This window comes from Hemiscyllium ocellatum, chromosome 1 (assembly GCF_020745735.1).
Source record: "Hemiscyllium ocellatum isolate sHemOce1 chromosome 1, sHemOce1.pat.X.cur, whole genome shotgun sequence".
Taxonomy (NCBI): domain Eukaryota; kingdom Metazoa; phylum Chordata; class Chondrichthyes; order Orectolobiformes; family Hemiscylliidae; genus Hemiscyllium; species Hemiscyllium ocellatum.
Window position 1 is genome coordinate 156,835,264 of NC_083401.1, and position 14,212 is coordinate 156,849,475.

Below are 14,212 nucleotides of genomic sequence, written 5' to 3' on the forward strand. Positions count from 1 at the left end.
CCTGAAAAGTGTGACATGAAGGGGTAATTTGACAAGGAAATAGTCAATTAACAGCCCGACACTCGGAAGTTCTGTGGAACAAAGGGACCTTGGCAGATTTGTCGATAGATCTCTGAAGGTGGAAGGGCACGTTAGTAGGCTGGTGAAAAAGACATATGGAACATTGACTTTTATCAATCAAGGTATTGTTTACAAAAGCAGGCATGTCATGTTGGACTTCTATAGGACATTGGTGTGACCACAGCTAGACGACTGTGCGCCATTCTGGTCACTACATTACAGGAAGGATATGATTGGACTGGAGGGGGCAATTCACCAGGATGTTGCCTGAGATGGAAAATTTAAGTTATGAGGAAAGGTTGGACAGAGTAGGTAAGTTGTTCCCCTCAGTTGAAGGGTCAGCCATGAAGGGTCACAGGTTCAAGATGAGGGCCAGGCAGCTTAGGAGAGGTGTGAGGAAAAACCTTTTTACCCAGAGGGTGATGATGGCCTGGGAGAATAGGAGATGTGAGTTGTCTCACCTCCTTTAAAACACCCCTGGATAAGCACATGGTATATCAAGTGCTTGCAAATATTGATTAGGTTGACACAGTCAGGTGTACATCAAATGTCAGTGCAGACTCAATGGGTTGAAGGGCCTCTTCTGCGTTGTATGATACTATGGTTCCATTGTCCCTATCTTTGACCTAGGAGGCCTGGGTTCAAGTCCCACTAGCTTCAGAGTTGTGGCTTGATCAGGTTGATCATAGCTCAAGGGAAGCATCATTCTGAACTTGAGGCATTGACTCTTACTCACTCTATGGGTGCTGCCAGAGTTGATGAACTTCGCCAGCATACTGTGTTTGTTTCAGACTTCCAGCGTACCCAGTAGTTTGTCTTCATACTGAGATATGCCTGAGATATACTAACAGTGATGGTGGTATAGTGGTGAACATAGCTTACTTCCAAGCAGTTGATCTGGGCTTGATTCCTGGCCATCGCCATGTTGTGATTTCTAAACCAAATTTTAAAGGAAATACACGGAGATAAATCGAGAAAACGAATGTTTCATTCTGTGATAGAATCGTTCTATCAGATTGCTCCTTGCTTTTCATGGCATTGGTTTCTGTGAATTGCAGTGTGAAACTGGGCAGCATATCTCGGAAGCGTTCCCCCACCCCCCACTGACTCCCATTTCTTATTTAGGGTGGCACGGTGTCTCAGTGGTTAGCACTGCTGTCTCACAGCGCCAGGGACCTGGGTTTGACTGTGTGTGGAGTTTGCACTGTTTCCCTGTGTCTGCATGGGTTTCCTCCTACAATCCAAAGATGTGTAGGTCAGGTGAATTGGCCAGGCTAAGTTGCCCATAGTGTTAGGTGCATTAGTCAGGGGTAAATGTAGGGTAGGGGAATGGGTCTGGGTGGGTTACTCTTCAGAGGGTCAGCGTGAACTCGTTAGGCCGAAGGGTCTGTTTCCATACTGCAGGGAATCTAATTTAATAGTGGGCTGTTCAACTTCAAATTCACATTCAAAATTCATGCTCCCTGGCCACTAGACAAGCTTCCAACGGAGCTTAAATGCACTTTCGTTGAAAGGGCGTACATTCCTCATTCCCTTCTCTTAGAAAGTACTTTGAAAATTTTAAACTGTCCCGAGAAGCACTGATGGAGTGATGATTGCAGGGATGCAATTTTTAAGTTGCATCTGCACTGTGTTGTGTCCACTGACATTTGAAAATCCAGGCCATAGAAACATTCCAGAACGATCAAGGTCATTTGGCCCCCTCAAGCCCATGCTGGCTCTCTGCATATCTCAGGGTTTCCCAATTTGAGTTATAGCCCCAGTGTGGTCATGAGATCAGAGTTTGGGGTTTGTAAGCTCAGGCTACTTTTGAAAGTCACAAAGTCCTTTAAATTCTTGTTATTTTTGTTGGTGAGGGTGCCTTAATGGAGTGCTGTCTGAGAATTAGTCTGCTGCTTGAAGCCTACGAACAGTTAAGCTTCTTTTTTTTAAAAGGTCAGTCCTGACTCTTCCTCAGCTACCCCTCACAATGAAGATAGGGTTAAGAAGGCAAAAATGGGGTAGGAAGGAGAGGGAGATGATGGGTGAACGAGGGTGAGATGAAGGAGGCAGAAGGGGTTGAGATGGGGGTGAGGGTAGGACTTGGTGAATTTGAACTATGAGAACAATGAGGATACGCTCAACTCCTTTACAACTGAAATTCCCCACCCCCACTCTATTTCCCCACCCAACTCCACCCCTCTCCAAATTTTTACCTCAGGGTTACACAATGTCTGAGGCATTAAAATGGGGTTACACTCAGAGAATGTTTGGAAACACTGCTGTCAAATAATCCAGTATGATCCATTCCCCTGCTCTGTCCCTGCAGTCCTGCCAGTTCACTTCCCATAAATTCTGACAAAGTTTTCCTTCAAAATTATTGATGACCTCTGATTGCACCCCATGTTTCATCTCATTTATTTTCTTCCCACGCAGCAACTTCTGAAACTTCAGGTCAATTCTCAGAACATTGTTGGCTCAAGATCAGGTTGGGCAGGCCTTTGGAGAGGCCTTACAGGTTCGAGGGAGGGTTCCTTCCATTCTGCCTTGGGAGAAAATACCATGTCAGTACTGCTTACTAGACATAGTAAAAAATGAGGTCTGCAGATGCTGGAGATCAGAGCTGAAAATGTACTGCTGGTTAAAGCACAGCAGGTCAGGCAGCATCCAAGGAACAGGAAATTCAACGTTTCGGGCCAGAGCCCTTCATCAGGAATCAGGCTCTGGCCCGAAACGTCGAATTTCCTGTTCCTTGGATGCTGCCTGACCTGCTGTGCTTTAACCAGCAGTACATTTTCAGCTGCTTACTAGACAATTCATTTCTTCTTCACACCCCATTTGTAACACTTATTCAAAATGACAAATCTGTTCTCTACCCTCTCACAGATCTTCCCTTTTGTTCTTGACTCCTCCCCTTCCACTGGATTAAACTCTTAGTCATCAAAACTGAAGAGAATAAGAAATGTATGGGTTAACTTTGCATGTCTTCACCGATGCCACCTGGAGTTCTACTTCTTTCAGTTCTTGGCTTTTGACATTCACTGAGCTTCCACAATTAACTCAAAGGAACATCGTTCCTTTTTCTACCTTACCCAAACCTGCTTCATGCACAAAAAGCATTGAGAAGTCCTAACTTAGAGAAAATTCTTTTGTTTACATTTTATTCATGAACCCTTGTTGGATTTAATATGGCTACAATTACAGAGTGTACTTTCCAGAAACTTCCTTCTGGCAAAAGCTAACTTCCCATTTCGCTGGAATGTTACACCTTTGCATTGCGTAGACATTCTGGAGAAGCCCACATAAGGAAATCACAGATGTTGTGTTTTCCCAGCCAGGTTTGGTGTGAAGGAGAACCACTAAAACCTATTTTACCTGAAATTACACCAAACAGCGCACACAGGAATCACCTACAAAACACAATGCTTTTGACCAAATTCATCAAAAACAGACATTGCTGGAGAAACTCAGCAGGTCTGGCAGCATCTGTGCAGAGAAAGCAGAGTCCAATCACTCTTCAGTATTGAAGCAGGGACACTGGACACCGAATGTTAACTCTTTCTCCACAGACGCTGACAGACCGGAGTGTTTCAGAATTTAGCATCTGCAGTTCTTTGGGTTATTTTAGTGCTTCAGAACAATCTGGGAAACACGAATCTCCCACATGTGACTGAAGCATGTGAATTTTGAATATCGTTAATGAGATAGCTTTGAACGCTTTTCACAATTGGCTTTTATTATAAGGACGCAAGAAGGTAAAGTAACTCCAGGGTAAGCTATGGTGAACTAACTTTGGTCTACAAGTTAAATGGTCTGTGTAATCTCCTACATCCGAGCTCCTACAAAAAGGAACTCTGCCAGATGAACTAACTGCGAGCCTTCACTGCACATTGACTTGTTGGGAGTCCATTTCTCATGAATAAATGCCAGTACCTTTGTGTGGGTACGTCCTTATGCATGTGTATATGCGTATGTGTGATAACCATCCTTCCAAGTGTCAAACACATTCATAAACCCAACTTTGAGCTGTCTTTTAAAAAAATTTACAAACAAGAGTAGGTCACTTAGTACTTCAAGACTGCTGTACCATTCAAAAAGGTTACGACTCATCTGATTTTAACCTGAATTCTAGATTCCTGCGTATCCCTGAAGATCTCTCATTCCCTTAGTAATCAAGAATCTACCCATCGCTGCCGTACAAATATTTAAAGATTCTGCTTTCATTGCTTTTTAAAGGAAGGAATTTCCAGACTCTCAGCCTCACAGAAGTCTTTTTTTCCTCATCTCTGTCTTCAATGGGCACTCTCCACAGTCACCCAGTCAAACACCCTCAAGACTTGAAGCCCACCAATAGGGTTTGGGGAAAAACACACCACCACTCATTTCAGAAGGAAAATGGAATAAAGGAATAAAAATTAAAAATCACTTAGAGTCATAGGGTCAGAGATGTACAGCATGGCAACAGACCCTTCGGTCCAACTTGTTCATGCTGACCAGATATCCCAACCCAATGTAGTCCCACCTGCCAGCACCCGGCCCATATCCCACCAAACCCTTCCTACTCGTTCTTTTATGTGCAGTGCAGACGAACAGTGAAATAGCCCAGTTCACCTCTCCCTCTGGTCTGTGACACTGTTATAACTTTTTACTTCTCTGTCAGATCTCTTCATAAAACATTTTTACTCCATGGCAAATGACCTTTTCCATCATAATCTTCCGGTTAAAATCAATCAGTCCTGAAACTACATTGCTAAATGCATGTCAATCGCACTCAAGACTGATTCTAACCATTGTCTTTTGACTTTCCATGGCTCCTCAACCACTGAATCAATGATCACCACCTAATGACCACAAACTGTTCTGACCCAGCAACACAAATACTGTGGCTGCAAGAGCAGGTCAAAGGTTAGGACTTCTGTGGTGAATAACCTTTCTCCTTTCTTCTGAATGTCTAAGCATGATCTCCAAGGCAGAAGTCCCACGTGGGATGGAATACTCTCCATTTGCATGGATGGGTAGAGATCCAAAAACATTCAAGCAGCTGACAGGCCTACAGCAGCCTACCAAACTGGAACCCTATCGACTAGCTTCAAAATTCACTCCCTCTACCACTCACACACACAGTTACTGTGGCATGCACCATCTAAAGAGAGCACTGCCACAACTCACTTATGATCCTCCAGCACCTCCCGAACACACAACCTCTACTTCTTAGAAGGAGAAAGGTAGCAAATACACAGAAACACCAGCATCAGCAAATTTCCCCCTAACTACACACAATCCTGACTTGGAACTATATCGCCCTTCCTCCAGTACCTCAAGGTCAAAGTTCCGGAACATCCATCTTAGTGGTGTTATGAGTATACTTTTATTGGCAAGACCCTGAACAGTGTCAAGAGTGTAGGGCTGGAAAAGCACAGCAGGTCAGGCAGCATCCAAGGAGCAGGAGAATCGACGTTTTGAGCAGAAGCCCTTCATCAGGAAAGGTGCTGATGTCCAGCGAGATCTTGGGGTTCAAGTCCATAGCTCTCTGAAAGTGGCCATGCAAATACACAGGATGGTAAAGAGGTCATGTGTGGGATGCTTGCCTTTACTAGTCAGGGAATTCAGTACAAGAGTCACGTTTAAAAGATTTTGGTTTGGCCACACTTAGAACATTGCATTCAATTCTGGCTGCCACGTTACAAGAAGGATATGGAGGCTTTGGAGAGGGTTCAGCAGAGGTTTAGCAGGATGCTGCCTGGATTGGAGGTTATGAGCTATAAAGGAGAGGCTAGTGAAACTTGGGTTGTTTTCTCTGGAGTGGCAGAGGCAGAGGGGAGAAGACTATCTAATTATGAGATGCATAGATAGGATTGACAGCCAGAATCTTTTTCCCCAAAGTTGAAATGTCTAACACTCGCAGACATGCAATTAAGGTGAGGGAGGAAATTCAAAGGAGAGGCGAGGGGCAAGTTTTTGTTTTTGCACAGAGTGGTAGGAATCTGGACTGTGCGGCCAGGTATGGTGGTGGAGGGGCAGGTACAATAGGGGCATTTAAGGGACTTTTACACAAGCACATGAAAATGCAAGGAATAGACAGGTATGGACCAAGGGCAGGTAGAAGGGATTAGTTTAGCCTTCGGTACAACATGATTCCCTGTGCTGTACTGTCTATGTTCCATTGTAGACAATTCAAAGAAGATTCGCTGGGACGATCCCTGGTATGAAAGAATTCTCTCACGAACAAAGGTTAAAAAGGTTGAGACTCTACTCACTGCAGTAAAGAAAAATGAGAGATGATCTGATTGAAACATAGAGGATTCTTAAAGGTCTTGAAAGGGAAAATACTGAGAGGGTGTTTCCCCTCCTTGGACAGTCTAGGATCAGATGGCATAGCCTCAGAATGGAGGGATGCCAATATAAGAATTTCTTCTCTCAGAGGACTGAGTGTATAGAACTCTTTGACACAAAGAGCTGCTGGGGTGGGTGGGGGGAGTGTGGAGAAGGGGGGGAAAAGAGTCCTTGTGCATATTTAAGGCTGAGATGGATTATTGATCAGAAGGGAAATGAAGGGCTATGGGAAAAAAGGCAGGAATTGGACTTGAGAAATGTTGGATTAGTCATGATCCTAATGACTCGTGGAGCTGGCTCCAGGGTTGAACAGGCTACACCTGTTCCTGTTTCTTATGGCTTTATGGTCATATGGGCACTTGCATTTCAAAAAGCAGCATAGTACACTTTCTCAAGGGCAATTGTGGAGGGGGACTAAATTCTGACCTAGCCATTGACACCAATAACAGTTGAACAAACTTTTTAAAAAATAGGTCTGCATCCTCCGAAGGGCTTATTCCAAAAGTGTGGTGGTCAGAACTGGAAACAGTCCTCTAGTTATGGCTTTATTAAGATTCATCATAACTTCCTTGATTTTGTACTTAATAAGTGGGCGACATGGTGGCTCAGTGGTTAGCACTGCTGCCTCATAGCACCAGGGTCCCAGGTTCAATTCCAGCCTCAGGCGACTATCTGCGTGGAGTTTGCACATTCTCCCCCGTGTCTGCGTGGGTTTCCTCCGGGTGCTCCGGTTTCCTCCCACAGTCCAAAGATTGGCCATGTTAAATTGTCCATAGTGTCAGGTGCATTAGTCAGAAGGAAATGGGTCTGGGTGGGTTACTCTTCTGAGGGTCGGTGTGGACTTGTTGGGCCGAAGGGCCTGTTTCCACACTGTAGAGAATCTAACCTAATCCTATTTATGAAACCCCAAATCCCATTGAGCTTTGCTAACACCTCAGCGAGTCTTGCCACCTTCAAAGATCAATGCACATGAACCTCAAGGTACCTTTAGCCCTTCGTACTCATTGCAACTGTACTATTGAATTTACATTTCATCTCTATCTTTTTGTATTTAACTTCATCAACATTTGTTAGTTGATTTTTATAATCTGCACCTGCCTTGCTCTAGTCAATTGGTATCACCCTATCTCTTTACTGTACTTCTGAGTTTTGTATATGTGACAGATTTTGGCAGATGATTTTGTATTCTAACATTCAAGTCAATAATATGCATCATGAAAAGCAATGATGACAACACTAACACTATGCCACACCACTCTCGGTAATTTTCCAGGTTGAAAAATAACCACTACTGCAACTTACTGTCTTTTGTTCCTCTGTCAATTTTGCCTTATCTAAACTCACACTGACTCCGCTATTCTATGAGACTCTATTTTGTTCATTAGCTCTCAAGGTGGCTTCCTATTTGGTGGAAGGTGATGTGCTGAGGGCATGGATTCCATTGTCTACCTGCCCTTTTGTATGCCCTCTTAATGTCCACTGTTGAAACTTTCACATGCCTCTCATTGCCTGGATTTCAACAGTCATGATGCCAATGTGAATCAGAGCCTCTCTCCTGGGCAGCTGTTTGCCAAATTGTACTTGGCAGCTTTGCTCCTGCAATGCAAGGGAGGAAACGAATGCATAATAGTTCAGGTGCTGAGTGCCCATTCAGAATGTACCATCCACAAGGCGCATTGCAACTCAACAAGCCTTCTTCCCAGCATCTTCAAACACACCACTAGAAGGAGAAGGGCATCAGACACATGGAGGGGGGGAAAGAGAGGAGGCTTGAGCAATGCTGCAGGTCCCTTACACACAAGCATCAGGTCGTTGTGGAATATAAGATCGTTAGACACAGACTTTATAGCAAACATTTACAGTGTGATGCAACTGAAATAATGTATTGAAAGAGACCTGGATTGTTTGTTAAGTCTCTTATCTCTTAGAATGACCATGTTGGTTTCAGTTCTTTACATATGTAAATCCCAGAAGTTTATTTTAAAAGTTACATTCTCAAGTGAACTTTAACAATAGGTTCCTCATGGGAATTCTCCGGTTGTTATCACACACTATATTTTGTCATGGGGAGGTTTGAAGGACAAATTCGACAGATATATGGCAATCTTTCTACAGCATTAGGTTTTACAAAATCATACCAGCTATTCTGTTTTACGGATGACCATTCTCTGGAAAACCATACTCCTTCATGCCAACTACAATTCTGTTCGCTTTTTCAAAGCATAGCTTACAAATGGACTCAAAAATGTCATCAGCTTGTGATGTCAACCAATACAATGTTAGAAAAGTCAGATTTCCTCCTCAAATACAAAGAATATGTTACCTTTGATATGTTACTTGATCGGCTTGTTGAGCGTCTCGGAGACTTGTCATTCTGCAAAATAAATATATTGTATCATTCACAATGTCAAATCCATCGATTTATCTGGTTAGAATATTGGTATAATATGAAAAAAAGCACCCAGTTTTAGTTTAGGTATCGCTTTATGGCATCATCATGCAATGCTAACGGGTCAATTATCTCTCAAATTTGGTATCTTAGATTAGATTAGATTACTTACAGTGTGGAAACAGGCCCTTCGGCCCAACAAGTCCACACTGACCCGCCGAAGCGCAACCACCCATACCCCTACATTTACCCCTTACCTAACACTACGGGCAATTTAGCATGGCCAATTCACCTGACCTGCACATCTTTGGACTGTGGGAGGAAACCGGAGCACCCAGAGGAAACCCACGCAGACACGGGGAGAACGTGCAAACTCCACACAGTCATTCACCTGAGTCGGGAATTGAACCCAGGTCTCCGGCGCTGTGAGGCAGCAGTGCTAACCACTGAGCCACCGTGCCACCTCACTATTTTTAAGACTGGGTACTCTCAGATGCTTCAGCCAACCCCTTAAATACAGTCATACAGTCATAGAGATGTACAGCATGGAAGCAGACCCTTCGGTCCAACCCATCCATGCCGACCAGACATCTCAACCCAATCTAGTCCCACCTGCCATGAATTCTTCTGCTTTTGCCTTTCCAGAATGTGCATAATCGTTACCAAAAGAAAAGGTCTGACCATCCATGACCTGATGTCATGAGATTGCCAGAAGTTTGACATGCTATTAATCATTTTTTCCCTCTCGCTGAGGTTAGGAGACTTTACGTGCTACCGACCAATCTCTGTGCATTATTGTGATCATTGGCAGACCTCACATTGTACTGCTGCCTTTTTTTCTGACAGTTGTTTTACATATTTACACTTGATCCTCTCGGCATATTCAAGATCATCGTTTACCTTCTTTTTCAATCTCTAACCTGACACCTTCAACATTGACAGCTGGTATTAAACCTCTATAAGGTCACCCCTCAGCCTCCGACGCTCCAGGGCAAACAGCCCCAGCCTGTTCAGCCTCTCCCTATAGTTCAGATCCTCCAACTCTGGCAACATCCTTGTAAATCTTTTCTGAACCATTTCAAGTTTCACAACATCCTTCCGATAGGAAGGAGACCAGAATTGCACGCAATATTCCAACAGTGGCCTAACCAATGTCCTGTACAGCTACAACATGACCTCCCAACTCTTGTACTCAATACTCTGACCAATAAAGGAAAGCATGTGTACTGGGTGCTGCATCATTGAATTTATTTAAGGGTAATTAGGAAAATAGAGTTCAGACCACAATCAGATCAGTCATGACCTTATCATATGGTGCTGTAGAGCGAAAAGGGACAAATAGTAAACTCCTGCTCCTATGTTCCTAAATTGACTGCTGCATTTTCTAACGACAATAGAGATTACACTTCAAAAGTAATCATTTCACGTATAGCTGTCAAGAACGATGCCATTTATTAAATATTAGTTTATACGTGACTACAGAGAGTGAATAATTACACAACAGGTCTTGCAGGACAAATAATAAGGACTGCATTTCACTCCAGAGGCAGAAAATAGAAGGTCGCATCATTTCTTGGTCCCAAGCCCACCATTAGCCCTGGAATACAGAGGGCACCCCCAAACTGGCATGAAGATGGTGCAGCGACCAGTTAGTGGCTACATGTTGTGAACAGAGGCAAAACAGCTCAAGTGGCGGCCAAATTTAAACCAATCAGGCAGTCGTTACTGTGACTGCTGTTTTACTGTTGTAAGTTCAGGTGGGAACTGCATTGAAAGTTTTGAATTCAACAATATCTCAGGATGGACAAAGACCTGGCACTAACCATGGGAATAGCTCGAGTTTCTGATGCAAACCTTAGACGTCCTTCCAGAGATAGTGAGGGAGCGTGGTCATATAGTTGAAGGGTGATAGGAGGAGGTCTAACATATCAGCTACAGCAACTGAATCATGTCAGAGACTTTCAATGACCAGAAACACACTGCAAAGTGAGTGCAACACCAAACCTTTAGGGCAGGCCTCACTGTATTGATCCTTCAGCAGAAATGAGGAAAATGCTGTTCCTGAAGAAGGGAGAGGTGTTTGCCCAGGGCACTTACTGACTCCACTTAATGTCACAATACTGCTGAGGATCTACCATAACTGAGATATGCAGTTGCCAATAAATAGGAGCAAACATGCTACAGTACCATATCATGTTCTCTATTGTCCTTGCTAAATTACAGCACCCCTAATGGCCAGGAGAAGGTGTATATTTGTGGAGGGACATTCGACCTTCAATTAGTACAGTAATGGTGGAGGGAGCCATGGAAAGGGACAGGATCTCAGATCATGACCAACTAGGCCATGATAAAATGGCTACTCATTGTGGAGATGTTGATTATACGTAGCAGACACACATTAATGGGATGCATTCTACCTCATTCCTACAACAGCATGACAAACTTTGTGCGACTGCACTGCAAAGCTAGCCCTCTCAATCTCTTCTTGCCGATATTAAGTCATGGAAACTATTTATTTTAATGCCACTCAGTCAAGATTAGCAGCCGAATGCAGAAGCACAATGGTATCCTACAAGCAAAATGCCAACCAGCACAAAAGGGGTGTCCTTGATGGACCATTGCGTGTGCATAGATAGATGACACTCAGTAAACAGCAAGGCACTGGTGTGCATGAATAGATGCCAGAGGCAAAGCTGGCTGGGCCAATTTTCCTTAAAGAAGGGTAAATACAGCCCTGCACAACTTCGCATAGAGTGCAGATTCTCTGCAGTCACAGGAATTAGAGTCTACTTTGAGCAGTAGCAACAGATGCATTCCCAAACGATAGAGTTTCCTGATCCATCTGGGAGGACCAGCAGCAAGATGGACTACTAATTAAAAGGGTGAAAAATTGCAGCATGCTGCTGTTCAGAGGGAAGGGGCTGACCTTGTTTGGGAAGCATAAAAGATTAGTTTGCAGATGCAACAGGCAATTAAGGCAGCAAATGGAATATTGCCCTTCATTGAGGAATAGAGTGTTAAAATAGGAAGGTTTTGTAGCTGTACAGGATGCTGATGAAGCCTCACCTGGAATACTGTGTATAGTTTTGGTCTCCTTACTTGATATAGTGGCACTGGAGGGGGTGCAGAGGAGGTTCACTAGGATGATTCTGGAGTTGAGAGCTGGCTTATCAGGAGAAATTGAGTAGACTGGGACTATACTCATTGGAATTTAGAAGAGTTAGAGGGAATCTAACAGAAACATGTAAAATTATGATGGGAATGGATAAGGTAGAAACAGAGCGGTTGTTTCCACTGGCAGATGAAACTAGAACTAAGGGGCGCAGCCTCAATATAAGAGGGAGCAGGTTTCGGACTGAGTTGAGGAGGAACTTCTTCAACCAAAGGGTTGTGAATCTGTGGAATTCCCTGCCCAGGAAAGCAGTCGAGGGTACCTCGTTGAATGTTTTTCAGTCGCAGGTAGATTTTTGAACAGTAAAGGAATTAAGGGTTGTAGTGAGTGGACAAGTAAGTGGAGCTGAGTCCACAAAGAGATCAGCCATGATGTCACTGAATGGTGGACCTGGCTTGACAGGCCAGATGGCCTACTCCTGCTCCTATTTCTTATGCTCTCATGAGGCAGTGCAGGGTCATGGATTGGGCAAAGAGGACTCCATCCAGCTCATGTGGACAAAAGGGGTCAGGGCTATGAATCATGGGACAGAATCACAGAATCGCCATAGTGTGGAAAGAGGCCATCCTCCCCGTCAAGTCTGCACTGACCCTCTGAAGAGTGTCCCCCCCAGAACCAGTCCCCAGTCTATCCCTGTAACCCTAGAGACTTACCATAGCTAACCCACTTAGTCTGGATACTACAGGCAATTTAATCTGGCCAATCCACCTAAGCTGCACATCTTCGACTGTAGAAGGAAACCGGAGCACTGAGCAGAAATCCACGCAGTGAGAACATACAGCCTTCACACATTGAGAGAGTGGCCAAGTGATTCACAGAGAGCCAAGTGCAGCAACACTTGGAATCCAGACAGGAATTGTACAAGATGTGCACAAGATCAGTACTGATGCTTGCATGAGTGTGTCTGGAGAGCACGACAGTTTTCTCTGACCTGCTGCTCCAGCCATTTTAAGCAGAGCTAATGCAATAGATTTCCTGATCTATACTATGAGACTCGTCAAAGCCTTTACATCAACATTAAATGTATGCCAGGTGTGGCTTCAACATATGTTGTATCATGGGGGTTTCGTGAATAACCGGTCATTCAATGAGGATTGTAAGAGGTGGTGCCAGGCATTCCTTGAAGTGAGGTGATAAATTGGTGAAACTACAACACAGGACAATATTCATGCAACACAATGGAAGTAGATGATATCAGCTAGACAATTACGAAGTGCAGAATGAAGAAACCACAGTAAAAATGGGAACGGGCATTGCAGTCAAACTCTTCATTCTGTTGGCTTTATTCCTGACACAAATGGAAGTTGATGATGGTTATTGCACCCCAATTTTCTTGACTCAGGACATTATTGCATATGATATGCAGGGTGGTGTCTTTGGGCATAACCATCTTCAGCTATTTCATACATTGATTACAACATAATCCCCAGCGGCACAATGGCTCAATGGTTAGCACTTCTGCCTCACAGCACCAGGGTCCCCGGTTCGATGCCAACCTTGGGTGACTGTGTGGAGTTTGCACATTCTCCCAGTGTCTGTATGGCTTTCCTCCGGGTACTCCGGTTTCTTCCCACAGTCCAAAGATGTGCAGATTAGGTGAATTGGCCAAGTTGTGTTGTCCATAGTGTTAGGTGGATTAGTCAGAGGGAAATGGGTCTGGGTGGGTTACTCTTCAAAGGGTCAGTGTGGACTGGTTGGGCCGAAGGGCCTGTTTCCACACTGTAGGGAATCTAACCTCATAGACAGGGACCATGCTAGCTCTCAGATATTAATTCACTAAGTTACGTTCACCTACTGTAACTTTGTGTGCCTTAGTCCTTAATGGGGAAGTTCACTGGTGATTGCACAGCTGAATTCCCAACTCCTCACACTTGGGCAGTCTGTGGTTAAGACCTAGATAACATTCAGGCTTTGGCTGGTGAGTTCCGAGTAATATTTGTGTCAAATAATTGCAAGGCAACGACCATCTTAAAAAAAAAGGCAATTTCTCAACCCCTCCCTTTGACAGCACTGTATCATCAAACCCCATACCATCAACATTTTAAGAGTTACCACTGATGAGACGCTTCACTGGAGCTACATTAATAGTGTGACTCCAAAATGTGGACCACTGCCTGACTATTCACCTGACTCTCCAAAGCCTTTCCATCTACAAGCACAGGTCAGGAGTGCGGTTTAGAGTCCATGCACCACCTTCAATGTTCACTTTCTCCATCCTGGTTCACAATCGCAATACAAAGTACACTGTAACAAATCACTAAGGCTTCTGTTATGGCCTA

The 14,212-nt window shown here is 44.1% G+C and overlaps 1 protein-coding gene across 1 annotated transcript in view; it reads right to left on the reverse strand.

Annotated features, from left to right (window-relative positions):
• The window catches only part of marchf1 (membrane-associated ring finger (C3HC4) 1), a 176,495-nt gene that overhangs the window by 87,556 nt on the left and 74,727 nt on the right, over positions 1-14,212 (reverse strand). The window contains exon 2 of the mRNA XM_060830186.1: positions 8,696-8,746. Within this exon, the coding sequence (XP_060686169.1) occupies positions 8,696-8,746 (51 nt within the window). The remainder of the gene's footprint in view (positions 1-8,695; positions 8,747-14,212) is intronic.